Source organism: Rosa rugosa, chromosome 1 (assembly GCF_958449725.1).
Source record: "Rosa rugosa chromosome 1, drRosRugo1.1, whole genome shotgun sequence".
Classification (NCBI taxonomy): Eukaryota; Viridiplantae; Streptophyta; class Magnoliopsida; order Rosales; family Rosaceae; genus Rosa; species Rosa rugosa.
The window spans coordinates 13,485,103-13,502,468 of record NC_084820.1 but is presented as its reverse complement, the minus strand read 5'-3'; the positions used below and the strand labels follow the sequence as shown (position 1 = coordinate 13,502,468).

Below are 17,366 nucleotides of genomic sequence, written 5' to 3'. Positions count from 1 at the left end.
TCCCCAACAGCAATTTGTTCCACAACTTCAACTTCTTGAATAGATTTTAACTCAGAAACATGCTTAGAAGATGAGTCAACAATATTAATGATCCCTTACATCAACAAAACTAGAAATACCCAAATTCTAACCTAAATCACATTCTAATTTCATCAATTCATACCTCAATAAAGTGGAGAGAATGAGAGCAGAGTGCTGAGGAGAGGAGTGAGTGACTTGGTAGAGAGAGGTGAGAGACCGACGCTGATGTGCAGAGAGAGGTGAGGAGAGGACGACAAAAAAGAGGAGAAAAAGGGGAGAAAAGACAGAAAGGAGGAGAAAATGGGAGAAAAGGTGAGGAGGGGAGTCACATAAGAGGGGAGAAAAGACAGAAAAGAGGAGAGAAGGGGAGAAAAGGTGAGGAGGGGACAACAGACGAGGAGAAAAGGGGAGAAAAAAAGAGAGTTGTTGGCTTGTTGCAGCATATATATATATAATCATTTTTTTTTCTCCAAATGGTTGAGGTGTGCTGCAGCATACCTCAGCCCACCCCTGGTTCCGTGCCTGGACCTGGGCATTGATGAGGCGGCTTGCAAGTCAATCATCTTTGCCATGGTTGATTTGCGGGGACTTTCATGAGGTCCTTGAACAATCAAAGAAAACTGGAGAAGGGGAAAGAAGACCACTCCATATGCAAGCTTTTCGTGAGTGTGTGATGGATTGCTCCTTGATCAACATGGGGTTTAGAGGTAGTCCATTTACGTGGTCTGACTATCAAACCAAGGATCGACTTGATCGTAGTCTCTGGACTGATGGACTGAGGCGCATGTTCAATCACTCCACAACGACGCATCTGCACCCCATTTCCTCATATCATAGTCCATTATTGGTTAAAGTGTGTGCATCTCCAAGTTTGCAAGTTGGAAGAAAGAAGATGTTATTCTGGTTTGAGCAATTTTGGGCACAACATGCTGCATGTGAAGAATGGTTGGCAAGGAGTAACGGAGGGTGATCGTATGAATAGGGTTTGTCAGAAGATCCTTAATACTGGTGCTACTCTTAATACTTGGCAGCGTGATACATTTCAGTTTCGTCAAGCTGAAATGCGGGCAGTTAGGGCACGGTTAAATGAAATGTTGGAGGCACCGTTTGACTCTGCTATGAACCAGGAAAAACAAGTACTGAATATTCGTCTTCAGGAACTATTGACTCAAGAGGAGACCATCTGGAGTCAACGATCAAAAGAAATATGGTTGAAGTCGGGTGATAGAAATACTGCATATTTCCACCGGAGGCATCAAATCGGAGATAGCGTGACACTATTAAAGGGTTATTTGATGACAATGGAAGTTGGGTGACAGAGGCTAACCAAATTGAGAAGGTTGTGAGTAGCTATTACCGCAAAATGTTTTCAACATAGGGTACAAATGAAGTGGCCTTGAACCTGATTCTAGACACAGTGACTCCAAGAGTAACGAATGAAATAAACCAAGAGTTGTTAACCGTGTATACTGATGAGGAGATTAGAGCAGTTGCTTTTCAAATGCATCCATCTAAGTCGCCTGACCCTGATGGAATGTCGTCGTTTTTCTTCCAAAAGTATTAGGAGTACTGTTGGAAGTGATGTTTGCAATGCGGTCCGATCTTTTTTAACCTCTGTTACTCTTATTCGTGAGGTTAATTTTCCTCATATAACAATGATTCCGAAAGTACAAGAGCCAAAGGATTTGATAGACTTACGCCTCATAGCTCTATGTAACGTTCTTTATCATATTTGCTCGAAAGTATTGGCAAATAGGCGACTAAAAGGATTGTTAGGGAAGGAAATTTCTCCATTGCAGAGTGCTTTTGTCCCAGGCCTGTTGATTTCTATTAATACATTAGTGGCAACGGAGGTAACTCATTTCTTACATAATGAGAGAAGGGGGTCAGCAAAACACTTTTCCTTCAAGTTGGATATTAGTAAGGCTTATGACAGACTTGAATGGAGCTTCCTCAAAAATATGCTTTTGAAGTTGGGTTTTGCTGAGGCATGGGTGGAGTTGATAATGACAAGCATCCAAGGTTCTAAAAATCGCCAGGCGGTAGTCGGGCGGCGAGCAAGGGCCTAGCCGCCTAGGCGGTTTTTAATTTTTATTTATTTTTTATTATACAACATATAAATTTATAAATAAGAATAGAGACGTGTATTTTTGAGATGATATGGCATGATTATGAAATGTTGAGATTAGCAGTGAGGGCTTTTGTTTTTTTTTTTTTTGGAACATTAGTGGTGGGATAATGCTCACAGACCAACAACATAAAACCAAAGGCCTAGATGATTCCAAGATAATGATTAATGAATGAATTAAAGGGGGACTAGCCGCCAGCCCATCTTATCCGTCAAAGAGAGAACACGGGAAAGATTAAAACTTTCACTGTACAGGCAGAGTTTTCTCTCTCTATATTTCTCTCTCTCTCTCCTCCTCCTTTCCTCTCCTCCCGTCCCTCTCTGTCTTCAGCAACTCGATCTAATCCGCTCTGAGTTTGATATGCTTTCACCAAGCGACAAGCCTCACACAGAGGATTAGAGGAGAGAATAATTCGTGATTCTGGAAACGCAAAGGTTTTTTAAATTTTGAAACCCGATCCGCCTAGATCCTTCTAGCTCTCCAAACCCTCCTAGCTCCCGCTCAGAACCGCCCAACCCCGCCTAGGCGGCCGACTTTATTCCCAGCGCCCATCTCGCTCGACTAGGGAAGAATCGGAACGGGTTTGATGCACCTAGTGCCTAGGCCAATTTTTAGAACCTTGCAAGCATCAAAACAGTGAGTTATTATTTTCTGTTAAATGGGGAAGTTCGAGGCTATGTGAAGCCAACTAGGGGCATCAGGCAAGGAGATCCACTATCACCATATTTGTTCATTTTGTGTGGAGAGGATCTGACTTCTTTGATTGAACATTTTGTACATCATCAGTGGTTGCAAGGTATTCAAATTAATTCTCATGCACCGGTTTTACATCATCTGCTCTTTGCGGATGATAGTTTTTTGTTTGGGATTGCGACTGAGGAAGAATACCAGCAGTTCTGAAATATTTTGCACACATATGAAATTGCTTCAGGGCAGCATGTAAATATGCAAAAGAGCGAAGTGGCTTTTAGTCGGGGAATGGATGTGCATAGACAGGAATTTCTGGCCAGTATGTTGGGAGTGAAGCGTGTGGATAAACATGACAGGTATTTGGGACTACCCACACATGTAGGCAGGAAAAATCAGCTATATTTAGTTATTTGAAAGAAAAACTTACGAATAAGGTGGTGAGTGGGAGAGCTAAGTTGTTAAGTGGTGTTGGCAAGGAGATATTAATCAAAGCAGTGGGGCAATCTATCTTAATGTATGTGATGAACCGCTACAAGCTGCCAGTGGGGTTATAAGATGACTTGGATCAGTTATGTGCGGGGTTCTGGTGGGGTGACTCGGAGGAAATTAAAGAATAAAATCCACTGGAGGTCTTGGGAGCGTTTGTGTATTTCGAAGCAGGATGATGGTATGGGTTTTTAAAATCTACACTGGTTTAATTTAGCTATGCTTGCAAAACAGAGTTGGAGATTGCCGCAAACTCCAGATTCTCTTATAGCAAGGTTGTACAAGGCTATTTACTTTCCAAATAATGAGTATGAGAATGTTGAGTTGGGGAATACACCTTCTTTCTCTTAGTGTAGTATTTGGGAAGCACGCCAAGTACTTCTTCGAGGGCTAAGATGGCAGATTGGTGATGGGTCTCATGTAGAAATATGGAAGCATAATTGGATCCCTGATGTATATCCTCGCTACCCATCTTCTCCACCTTCTCGAGATGCTCCTAGATTTGTTGCGGAGCTTATTGATCATGTTACTTGAACTTGAGATTTAAACATCATTCAGAGACACTTCAATCAAGCTGATATTGAGTTGATACTCAGCATACCGCTAAGCCGGAGTACCGGTGGTGACAGGCAGGTTTGGCATTTTAACAAAAAGGGCTTCTTTAAAACTAATATTGCATACTATATAGCAAAAGACTTGGCACTTGGCTTGGCCCTTGCTCCTAAACCCCCTATAGATCCCTTACAGGTGGTGTGGAAGGAAATTTGGAGTGCTAAAGTACCCGTAAGGTGGCTTTGCATGCATGGAGATTGGTGAGAAATATTCTGCCTACTCGGGTTAGCCTTAGTACTAAAGGCTATAATGGTGCTTTGGATTGCAGTTTATGTGCTCATAATTATGAAGACAGTTTGCACTTGTTCGTTAATTTCCCATATGCAAGTGAGGTGTGGAGTAGAGCTGGTGTGAGTTGGCAAGGGCCGGCCATTGCTTCTATTCAAGATTGGTTTTTGGCCATAGTACCGACACTATCTAAAGAAGAGCTGAACAAGGTTTTGATGTTGCTTTGGGGGATATGGAAGAATAGGAATGCTCAAGTGTGGGAGCAGAAAGGAAAACATGCGTCTGAAACTTTATTGTTAACTGTTGGATGGTATGAAGATTTTAAGAAGTATAATGCTAGCCCACACAGGCAAAGCCAGCAACCTGCACGTTAGACTGCTCCAACAACAGGCCGGTATAAAATGAATTGCAATGGAGCATATCAAGGTCTTCCATACCGGGTGGAATGGGTTGTGTTATGCATAATTATGAGGGTAGTTTCATAGCTAGACAGATGAAGCCATATGCTCTACTCACGTCACCATTTCATGCCGAATTGTTAGCACTTCGAGACGGCATTCTGCTAGCTCAGTCTTTGCACCATGAAGAGGTAATTTTCGAAAGTGATTGCGCACTTTTGGTTCAAGCTATTAACTCTCCTTCTCAAGATTTGTCTACTATGAATTTGTTGATTGAGGAAGTTAGGCAATTGTTGCAAGGCCATTCTGGTTTTAGTGTTAATCATGTTCAACGAGAAGCTAATGTAGTTGCCCATACTTTAGCTTCACATGCTTTAAGAGATAGTGATAGCCAAGTTTGGTTTGTACTAGCTCCCGACTTTATAAGGGATGACATTCGAAACGGTGTAATCGTTATCTGATTCAATGAAACTATTTAAAAAAAAAGAGGAAGAAGATGCATCAATAATCCAATTGTATCAAACAAATGAATAATTTGGGAACAATTAGGATCAACATAGCGGACCATCTATTAATTTGATGAATGATAGATATCTCAAATTTGATTGATACATATCTTTTTTGTTCTAATTTTTGCTCAATTATGTAAGTTATTGATGGGATGTTAAGAAAAATGAAACATGTGCTCCATTCCTATGCAACATGTGCTCTTTCCTTCAACTTCTTTAACGGTAAGGCATTATACTTGAATCTTAAATCTTTGGATGCAATTACATCGGCAAGCTAATTGAACATCACCTAAGAGCAGAGGGATCATTCCCAAATGGGCCTAGTTCTTTTACATGATGTTTCGACGAAGCTTAATCACATGACTTTGTTAAGTAGCAAACCCCACTTGCTTTGTGTTAGGCTTGAGTTTGTTTTGCTTGTTCAAGTTGGTCTCTTTCGGTCTCATCGTGTTTCCTCTCCAAATTTGAGTGGAAATTAGGCTCGCACACTTTTGCAGTAGGACAGCGTAATACTGCCTTTGTACCTATCAGTTTGCCTCCTCTCAATTATGACCTTCCTATAACATATCGACATGGCCGACATGCATACGAACTCCATGAAATTAGATATCCATCTCAATTGTGTTTGTGCCTCACGTTTTGTAAACCATTTGCCGAGGCTCATAGACTAAATGATCTAGTGGATGTACTTTTGGTTGAGGACCTTACATATTGCTTTCATAAGTTAGCAAATCGAACTAAATAGTATATATATAGTTATCGATCGTTCTAGTGGTAATATCAAATTCAAGAGCTAGGTGTGTGTGTGTGTGTATATATATTCAAAATAAGGATATCCTTTATATCCTCAACTTGATTTTGATACCACATATCTTGAATTTTCTAAGATGTATGTCAAATTCTGAAAATCTAAGCATGCTGCATGCATCGTCATCTTCTACTTAGAACTGCCAACGTCAAGAAGCAATTAGCAATAGTCTTTTGAATTGTTCAAAAGAAACAATAGTCTTTAAAAAAAAAAAAAAGGGAAAAAATTTACAAACAATATATGAAGTTTTTTCCACTGATAATTAAGCTTCCATAAGTTTCAGAAATAGCAAATTTAGTACCTGGACTGACAAACCCAACCCAATTATGGTACATGCCGTCAGTAGCATCATTAATTTTATGCCATTATTCATTTTTCAGGGGGTAGTTTAGTATTTTCGTAGTTCCTCATTTACAAACAATATATGAAGTTTTTGTCACTGAAAATTAAGCTTCCATAAGTTTCAGAAATAGTAAATTAGTATCTGGACTAACAAACCCAACCCAATTATGGTACATGTCGTCAGTAGCATTATTAACTTTATGCCATTATTCATCTTTCAGGGGGTAGTTTAGTATTTTCGTAGTTCCTCTCTCTCTCTCTCTCTCCCCCTCCACATTTACAGTCTTTGACACTGTTCTGAAATTGAATTGTGATTCATACAACACTACTCAACAATCAATAATGGTGGCCGGCAAGGTTGTTATCCCGGGCTCCTTCAACCAGAAGTTTAGTCATCACATACCTATCTCTACTTCTTCTTCTTCCTCACTAATCACACCAAACCATCACCAAATGAGCCTCTCTTTTTTTTCCCTTTTCATCATCTCCTGCCTTTATTACTTACCCCAATAGTACTTAATTGTATCAAGTTCTTCAACTCTAAACCCAATAAAGCTGTGACCTTGAAGAGAATCTCTTACTCTTCCTTTCTCTCAATAATGCTCACTGTATTCCATTTCCTGGCGAAGTCTTTCTAGCTTGGACCCGTCGAAATGCAGTCACAAGCGGCGTTAGTGGATAACAGAAGTGCCTGGCGACCCGAGGTGGCCATGGAGTCGCCCAAGGGATGAAGACCAGGAGGAAGAAGAGGATCACTATGCCGAAGAAGGCCGCCAAGACCAAGTCCAGGAGGCGCCATTGCCTAGGGATCCGCTTCGATGTGGGCAAATTTAGGTGACCCATTTCAGATCAAATTGGCATGAAGGATTGCAAATTGGAGAGGATTGGGTTCCTGGGTCGTGGAAAAGATTGGACTTTGAGGTGTAGATGCGGGAGATTGGGTGGGTTTATGCATGGTTTGGAGGTGAAGAAGCTCTTAGCTCTTGTCCCTTCCATCACCATCCCTCTCTGATTTTTGGAAAATGGAATAGTGAAAACTGACTGTGCGTAGAGAGAAGAGAAGAGACAAGTTTACCTTTGAAAATATGCCGGGTGGCATGCCAGTTAACGGAGTCGTTAACAGCAGGTATCATAATTGGGCGGGGTTTGTTAGTCCAGGTACTAATTTGCTATTTCTGAAACTTAATTATCAGTGGCGAAAACTTTATATATTGTTTCTGAAATTTTCCCAAAAGAAAACCCATACACTTGAATTGGAATTGTCAAATAAGAGCAAATCGAGGGCGAAACATGTAGAATTCGATTGGAGAAATTAATGGCATTCAAATTACAAGATCACACCAAATATGTAAGTTTTGCCTAGTTGCATGTTTAGTGGTTTCTTTTATGTGTCATGCAGAAAGAAAAGTAAGATGTTTAACAAAATGGAGCTTCTATTCATACCTTCAAAATTAGTATTTAGACCTCCCCACTTAATAGACCTCCAACTTACTTTTACAAATAACCAATATGCTATCTATACCTCCCCCTAAATTTCTCATAATACCCATTATCCAATAATATCAATAAAAACTTTTTTTTAGAGTGTTCTATTCATATACCTCCAAAATCGGTAGTTAAACCTCAATCAATTTTTGAACATTTCACAATATTATTTTACTCTTGATACAACTAAGCTGGAAAAAAAAAAAATCAATTGATAGCCCCCCCCCCCCCCCCCTCCCTCATTGTTGTATTTTGTAGGCATATGCATCTTTAGAGGCCAAGAGCAGTTCATTGAAAGATTCTGTCGTTTCATTTTAGCTAGTTTTGAATTTATATTATTTTTTAAATGAAGATTAAATATTTTAAACATATTTATAAATTACATAAAATAACTGAAATGAATGTTTTAAGGGTTTTTGTCCATTTACCCCATTTCTAGAGATTTTTTTCCCACTTACCCCATTAAGTTTTTTTAATTTCCTCTTACCAAAAACACTCTAAGGAGATCCCTAATACCTTATTAAGATTTTTTTTTTGTTATTTATTTTTTTTTAAATACTATTTTACCCTCACCCATGTGTTATTGAGAGAGAGAGAGAGAGAGAGAGAAACCATAGGAGACTTCGCCGAAGCCCCGTCATCGGTTGTCGGACTCCGGTCACCGGCCGCCGGATTCTGGCCAACTTTCGTTGGAATCCAATCACCGACCGCCGCCCACCAAAATTTTTTGAAAACCTTTATTGCCCCCAATAGACGTCTATTGCTCCCCAATAGAGGTCTATTTCCCCTAATAGACGTCTATTGCCCCCCAATAGAGGTTTATTGCCCCCCAATAGAACTTTCGGTAGTCGGAATGGGAACTAATCTTCCTAAAATTAGACAAATAAAACTTTGATTAAAGAAAAAAAACGAAGAGATTATATAAATTCAAAACGTCTATTGCCCTCCAATAGACGTATATTGCCCCCCAGTAGACATCCAAAACTTTTTTGTTTCTCTCTTTCTAGGCCTTCTATCCCCATTTTACCAAAAAAAAAAAATGGAGAAACATGACCGAAACAGCAACAAATCGTGGTAACTGTGATTCGATTTCCCAGGAATGTGTAGAGAAGGTCACCACCAGAAAACAAAAAACTGCAATAGCCATATGGCCCGTGGTCAACAACTGACCCTTCCCTATATGGCCTGCCATCCAGCCCAACTCCGGCAGCCCCGTCCTAAAAAAAGGCGGGTTCGCCCTCCCCAGCCTCACCCACCGCTCCGACCCAGACCTGGTCGGGCAGAATCTGGGCCCGTACCGGCAGCTCCCACTCCAACAACCACTTCTCCTGCCTCACCGGCGACTGTGGCAGCAAGCTAGAGTGCAACGGCGCCGGCGCAGCCCCCGTAACTCTTGCCCGGTTCGTCCTCCACCACGGCCCCAACGACATTGGTCTACGGCGTTAGAGAGAGAAGTTGAAGAAGCTCTGGCTGCTCGACGCGTCCATGAACCGGCTGATGGGGCCGATTCCTGACGAGTTGACTCGGTTGGAGCTGGAAGGCCTTAATCTTTACAAGAACAACTTCGAGGGGAGCTTGCCGGCAAGCATTGCCGACTCGCCGAAGCTATACGAGCTCGATGAGAGAGAGAGAGAGAGGAGACAGATCGATCTGCCGGAGGGAATGGGAGAGATAGACAGTGACATGATGTAATTTCTTAATTAGATTAAGGGCAAAATGGTCATTTGGTGTTAAATTGGGTAGATGGGAACAAAAATCTGTTGCTGGGGTAAGTGGGATAACTTTGGCTTATTTTGATGCTTTGGGTCAAGGACCCATGTTTTAAATTATAGAGAGCCTAATCTCGCTCTCTATATTTAGGAGCAAGATAGCTAAAAGTTATAACGGATAGTCACTTAGGAGTCTGGTGCAGCTGCTGAAATATATAAAAAACTAAGGGAGAATTTTTCGAACAGTACCTGAACTAAAGGTCACTGTGAATTAACGTTCCTCACTTTACACTAAATACACTTTGGTACCTGGACTATAAATCCCGACCTACTTTTGATACATGCCGTTAATAACACCGTTAACCTTATGTTATTTTTCATTTTTCAAAGGGTAGTTTGGTATATTCTCTCTCTCTCTCTCTCTCAAGCAACCGGGAAAACAAATCTCCATAAAATAACCAAGCCAAAGAACTTGAGCTGAACAAAGAACCCAGAAATACATAATGTGGATTTGATATATTTTTCACCAACCATCACAGAATACACTTCCAATATATTCAAAACACCATAACACATTCACCAAAACACAAACCACTCTTCCAAAACTAAAAACCCAGTAAGAAAAACAAAATTCACATTTTGCGAAGATTAAACTAAAACCATTCAGACCCAAAATGTCAAACAACTTCATACCACTCTGAGCTCCAAAACCCAGAAATTTAAGCAACAAAAACTAAGAGAAACCCAACAAAAAAATATACACCCAACATGAAAAACTGAAGAAAAAAAAAATCCAATCTTGGTAGCTGTTCTTACTACCTTGTGCTTCATAGTTCATAGCAGTTCTGATCTGGGCTCCCAAAACAGAAAAGGAGAGAAAAGAGGCTTGCAGAGCTTGATTGATTATGGACACAGACATCCTCGAATATCTTGTTGTATCTTCGAGGATGGGGGACTATCACTATATCTACAAGGACTTGGACGGAGCCTCCACTGAGTGGAACGATAATCAGGCTAGGCTTGGCAATCTTCAGCCCAAGAAACCAGTGTTTAAGCCTCCTCCCTTCACTCCGGCCGACGACGAAGCCTCTCTTCCTAAAGACAATTCTTGGACCAATGACAAGACCCAATAGAACCTTGAAGATCTCGAAGACAATCCCGATCTCGACAACGATCTCTTCCTCAAGGAATACAGGAGGAAGAGGCTGTTTGAATTGAGAGAAGCGGCTGAGGTTGCAAGTTTTGGATCGGTGGTTCCAATTTCGGGATCAGATTTTGTGCGTGAGGTTTCTTAAGCTCCACCTGACGTTTGGGTGGTGGTGATTCTCTACAAAGAAGGAATTGCAGAATGTGGATTGTTGATGCAGTGTCTCGAAGATTTGGCAACCAAGTACCCAGCTACCAAATTTGTGAAAATAATATCCACGATTTGGGGGACGATGAGATGGAGCTGCTGGTGCTGAAGACGCCGCCGACGGAGGTCCAATTTGTGCGGTGGAACAACCGATTTGTGCACCACCAATTTTCTTTTTCTTTTTATTAAAAAAAAATTGATTTTCTAAAAGTGGATAGTGAAGAGACAATTTTGCCCTTGAAAATATGGCAGGTGGCATGCCAACTAACAGAGTTATTGACGGTGTATACCAAAAGTGAGTCGGGATTTATAGTCCAGGTACCAAAGTGTAATTAGTGTAAAGTGAGGAACGCAGTGTTCTAAAACTCGGCCGCCTAGGCGGCGCCTAGGCGCTGGGCGGCGGCTCTCCGACTCGAGGAATGACAAGTCGCTGGGATTAGGCGGGCTGGGGTTGGGCGGTTGAGCGACGTTGTCTGGGCGGTTGAGCGACGTTGTCTGGGCGGTTGAGCGAAGCATCTGAAAATCACCTTCAAGATCCATTTCAGTCACTCAAGAATCCAATTTCCCAACGTAAACTTACGGAGTACACAAATTTAGCTGATAGTAAAACCTGAGAAACCCAAATTCACCAATCAAATCAAGTTTGATTGTGAAACTGAGATCGCGATGGAGATAGCTTCAAGCTTGACCAAAAGTGTGAAAAGGGAAGAGAAAGAGAGGGTTGAAGCTTGATGTTTGTGCATGATGATCGATCGTAGCGAGAAGACAAGAGAATCGGACATAAGTGATCTCCTTGGCCACTCCGACGGCCGGCGAATCTAGAGCTGCGGTCAACCCAACGAGCTCGTCGATGGATGCAACGTAGATCTAGATCGTGATCCCTGAAATCTCTGTGGAGAGGAACTGGAATGAGATCTTAAGGAGGAATGGGTCATTCTAACTTGGGTCCTAGCCTCCATTTCACGATTTTTAGTTTGCTGGTGTATGTAGGCTTCTGGGTTTGGGTTGAATAGGGACCCATCGTTCATATGGTGGATTATTATGAAACTTGGGAAATATCTCATTTTAAATAGTCTTTATATATTCTTATTATGGAATGTAATTAGTCTTTATAAAATATAAAATATAATGAGATATAGCTTATTATACTTATTTGTAAAATATAATAAGTCTTTAAATATCATATATATGCTATAAAAATAAAAAAATACAAAACCGCCTAGGCGCCGACTAGGCACCCGCCTAGGCGCCTAGGCGCTCCTCCCCAGCCCACCGCCCGACTAGCGCCTATCGATTTTTCGAACCTTGGAGGAACGTTAATTCACAGTGACCTTTAGTTCAGGTACACTGTTCGAAAAATTCTCTCAAAAACTAAATATGCTCTCCAAAATAATTAAGGAGTCAAAATAAAGAGTCTGCTAAAAATGCTCTTAGACCAATAAACTAACAAAACATAGTTTTTTTTTTTTTTCCCTAGTTAAATCGATTATGCAAACAAAACAATTAGGAATCGGCTCGTAGAAAACATATAATTTTTTTTTTTCTGGATTCGTTCACATGTTATTTCATCTTTTGAACCCAAAAGGTCGATGTTTTTAACTCATGTGACCTGATCTAGGGTACAACCATGTCTTCTACGTCAAGTTTTAATAACTTCACAGTTCTGATATCATGTTAATGGATTATCACGGATTCACGGACCGACTGTGCTTCTCAGCTTCATCATTTATGTCACACGAGTGAAGGGTTTTACAGTCGAACCTACACCACGCTAAAGCTTATCTTTATTCTTTCTTTATTTCCTTACTTTCCCCCTTAAATCCTCATCCTCCTAACTTAGCTTCATGCTTTGTCGAAAAAAAAAACTTAGCTTCATCTTTAAGCATTTGACAGATGGCATTATGGGGCTCCTCAACCTTGAATATATGCCTCTGCCATAATTGCACTACAATCTGTCAATCTTGGAAAACATATATACTCAAAAAAAAAAACTTTTCTTCAAAGCAAAGCAAAACCGAATCATAATTTGCGTTCATTGATTACCATATGAAGATCATGAAGAACCTAGCAACTACGCGCTTACATACATATTCTGTGATTCGTTAATTAGGTAATCTTTTTCGCAAAATTAAAGCCGTTTAAGCCATCATTCGATGAAACTCGTTAAAATCAAGCACCCCATTCCCATCAGTATCATAAACTTGGATCATAGTCGCACACTCATCATAGGACTTGGTGTCTCCGAGTCTGTGCAACATCCTCTGCAAGCTTCTTGGGGTTATGAACCCTTTCTCCAGTTCAAACATCTCGAAAGCCCTCTTCAGATCCTCGTCTTCGCTGCCTTCCTTCTTCATCAGCTGAAGAAAATCCTCAAAGTTTAACAGACTGTCCCCGTCGGAATCGAGCTCCTTGATCACAGTCTCGGCCTCTTCATACGACATGTACTCCCCTGTGGACCCAAAATAAGCTCTCAGCTCCGTGGCCGAAATTTTTCCATCTCCATCTCCGTCGAAATAGCGAAATACTTCTCTGAACTCATCTTCCCTGTCAGAAATTAGGGTATCAGATACAAGTCCGAAAATACGTACGAGAATATTGCTGATATATCGAAAAAAAACTAACATTCATTGAAATTACAGACGAGACATAGAGATATACCTGTTGGTATGTCTTGGAGTGGTAGTGGCAGTTAACAGAGAGAAAGGGGAGGTGGGAGAGGTTGAAGGCGATGAGGTGGACTTCGACGATGATCGGCGACGAGGGAAGCTGAGCTTGAGACTCTTGCTAGCAAACCATTTGGAAGATTTGGAGTTTCTCTGAATATCATTGGCTATTGCTGCCATTGTGAACAGGGTTGTTTGGTACAAGAAATTTGTGTGGAAGTGGAAGAGATTATATAGGGGGGAGGAGTAAAAGCCAGAATAAATTATCTTTATGGGACTTGCTGTGAAATTTCAAGGGGGGGTTAACTGGTTAAGAAATGGGGAAATGTACGTTAGCTCAGAGACTTTTTAGGTGGGGAGGAAGCTGCATGGTAGCTTCCTGGGGACCCGAAAATTGATTGTTCAGTCCTTCAGTGACGTCTATCTGGAGGGTTCTCGCATGATGCTGTACAGTGTGATCCAAGTTATACCAAAACTAAAATGTTTTATGTTGAAGAAATTTTAAATACACACCCCTAACTACTTGATGCATATCCTTATTATTTTATATTTCCAATTAGATTTTATAAGTAGGTTAAATGACTAAAATAGACATCTGTGTATTAGAAGAAAAAAAAAACATTGAATTGCGCCCTTTCTATATCTCTTTTTCTAAACCCTATACGTTGCAATACATCTTTCTTCTCCGCACTTCATCACCTGAATTTTGACTATGGACATGAATTTAAAGACCTCGTTCAGCAGTCTACAGTTGAGATATGTATCTTGTATTGAAGACAATTTAACGTGATCTCAAGAGCTATCTCATTGAACCGTCGTTTTGGAGGTGGTGGCCAGTAAGTTGCGAGAGTGAGTAGAGTAAGAAAGGAAAGCATCTGGTTTTTTTTTTTTTTCTTATCCGTTTTTAGTTTTCATCTTGCAGAACATATTGAAAGTGTAAATTTTGAAGGACTTGCAAATGTTCGAAATTTTATATTTTCAAATTCCAATTGATTGATGTCGTAATGGAGTTGGGAGAGGCCAAAATTTCCAGCAAAAAATAGAAGAAAATATGTAAAAGAAAATTATGAAATCTCAATATACTAATATATAGTAATCATATTAAATAATAGCCTTAATATAGTCAAATAATAGGATATTTCATGGTTTTAGAGATTAAGGGTATTTTAGGTAATTTGGGTTGTGTATTTAATCTAATATTAGAATGAAAAATTAAATGGGTGACATATTGAGTATAGGGTGTGTATTTAAAACTCCTCTTTATGTTGGTATATATTCATTTTGGACTGGGAGATAGATATGCGTTCCATAATTTCCTTAAAGTCGGGGAGCTTATTGACTGAGTTTCAGTCTGGCTTTTTGACCTAGCTCCTTGGCATATAGTTCATGTATAAGCATTTGATCTATAGAAAAATTTTAGTTTTTTTAGACGAATGGAGCGCCACAACATTCACTAAATTTGAATCATCAAAAGACGTGATAGTGTTTTATTTATTCAATATTTTTCACTTTCAAAAAAATTTTAATTGAGAAAAAATTTGAGCTCTCATGTTAAATTGATCGATATAAACGCTAAGTAACAATGAATAATGAAACAATAGATCTCAAAACTATTCTGCAGTGAGAGATGATACTGAATATGGAGAAATTGTCAACAACACCTTATACTAGCACATTTCACTCCCTGAATATCAGTAAATATTATATATGATTATATGATTTCAATATGTTTCGCTCCTCTAAGGTCAATAAATACTAAATAGGACTAAATACTGTTTAGTCCTTGAGCTTTTGATCATAAAACACTTCAGTCTTTGACCTTCTAATTTCACACGTTTAGTTCCTGTACTTCAAAATTTCAGACCAATAGGTCCTTGCCGTCTAAAAGTCGCGGCGAAATGTCTATTATGCCATCAGTTCTTTTTTTTAAAATAAATTTATTCCTTTCTCTTTTTTTATTTATTTATTCTTTTTTCTTTATTTTATTTATTCTTTTTTTTCAAACAGAAAGAAAGAAAGGGAAAAAAACAGAAAAAAATAAATAGAAAGAAAGAAAGGGAAAAAAAAATTCCTGTTCCAAAAAAAATAAAATAATTAATTAATTAAAAAAAAGAACTGATGGCATAATAGATATTTCGCCGCGACTTTTAGACGGCAAGAACCTATTGGTCTGAAATTTTGAAGTACAGGGACTAAACGTGTGAAATTAGAAGGTCAGGGACTGAAGTGTTTTATGGTCAAAATCTCAATGACTAAACAGTATTTAGTCCTACTAAATATGATGTCAACAACACCCCTATAAGATTAGTAGGATGTGTATACAATCTTTAGAGAAAGCCTAATTAATTTGGTCCAATAATTGTGCGGACTTTCCAGCGTGGGGGAGGGTGGAGGGAAATTAAGGGGAAATTATTGATCAAATTGTGGGTCTATTAATTAATAGTTATCAAGCTTTGCAGTTTGCAGGTGAAGTGGGGAAATTGACTGGAAATTGGTACGTCTTTGGACCTACGAGGCTATGATCGAGAAGACTTGAACAAAAGCAAAAAACAAAAAGAAAAAAAGTTACCAGTAAATGGTACTACAACTAGTTTCTGAAGGCCAAGCAGCATCTGAAACGCCAAAACTATCTCTGGCCATTTGGATGTTATATGTCTATAAATATCGGTATGTATATTGACATGATTGGAGTTGCACAGGACTAAAGCTCCGATGTATCATATATGATTCTCGATTATAATGCATTTTCCATTTGATATTCATAGACGAAAAAAAACCTTAGTCCTACTGATCAATATCTCACCACAGAACTATATATGGGCTTTGAGGGTATGACCTGGCGTCCTGGCCTTGTGAAGCAGTAACCCAAGGCCCTCAAAACTCATTCAATAAGGCTCTGTATGTCTGGCCTATGCGCCTTCTCAAAAATTAGCATTAGACAATTTTGAGATCCAGCACAGCCATTCACCTAAGTCCTAACTAACAGGTCTTTGCCTTAAACTTTTATAATTGAAAACGGGTTCAGTTTCTAAATCATTATTTAAAGAGATCACTAAAAAAGAACTAAATTCGACCAAGGTGATGGTGGAGGAGCGTGGCCGACCACCGGAGTGGTGACGGGCGGCTAGCAGATCTTGGGGTTGAGGTAGGGATGGTAGGCTTCGGGCCTTGGGCCTTAGCCTGCCTGGGTTGCAGCAATCCAACCTAGCTGGGCTAGCCCACTATCTTTACTTTTCTTTTTGGATCGGGCTTAGGATGGGCTATTGAGGTGTGACCTAGTCCTATGCTATCTTTAATTAAAGCTGGTCATGTGTTGGATGCTGATGTACACCATTGAGGTCTCCAGGCGTCAAAGTTCCAAGACAATGCTTTGATCTAAGATTTTGTAGGCGTAGGATTTTTTCAGTTTTTCTTTTAGAATAAGTGAGCTTTACTCTACTCTTAATATTTTGTTCTTAGATAAGTTGTTCTGATTTAGGGCGAGATAGGTGGAGGAGTTTTACTTTTGTTTTTTAGTCTTTTGTTTTCTTTTGTCCATTCTACTTTGTGCAGTTTGCTTTTGTGCATTGAATTGTCATATGAGGGATTTTCGAATCCCTCTACATTGACCGAGTGAGATCATTGATATATATTATTAATGGAACTAGATTCTGTTTCCCTTAAAAAAAATTAAAAAAAAATAAATAAATCTATGTTGTAGAGAAACTGAATTTGAGAGGAATTTGCTGTGTATTCTCATTGATAATAGGGGCCTCTTTATATAGAGGATTACAATTCATAGAATCTCAATCGTACAAGGAAAGTAATCATACATTGAATAGGAATCTAGATCCTTCTAATTTAACCCTATTACCACTAGGTCAAGTAACCTAGAGTTTGGGCCAAACACAAATAGAGATATCCTTAAACACTCCCCCTTTTGTTGTCCAAAC

At 39.6% G+C, this 17,366-nt stretch overlaps 1 protein-coding gene and 1 pseudogene across 1 annotated transcript; one reads left to right on the top strand and one right to left on the bottom strand.

The window, feature by feature from the left end:
• Positions 1 to 8,287: 8,287 nt before the first annotated feature.
• LOC133718946 (uncharacterized) lies at positions 8,288 to 12,647 on the top strand (annotated as a pseudogene).
• A 135-nt stretch (positions 12,648 to 12,782) lies between these two features.
• Positions 12,783 to 13,696, bottom strand: LOC133718930 (probable calcium-binding protein CML41). The gene is made up of 2 exons (XM_062145801.1): positions 13,430 to 13,696; positions 12,783 to 13,315 (listed from the first exon to the last, which is right to left on the bottom strand). Exons 1-2 carry the CDS (start codon positions 13,612 to 13,614, stop codon positions 12,910 to 12,912), a joined length of 591 nt encoding a protein of 196 aa, XP_062001785.1. The 5' UTR covers positions 13,615 to 13,696; the 3' UTR covers positions 12,783 to 12,909.
• Between the last annotated feature and the right edge of the window lie 3,670 nt (positions 13,697 to 17,366).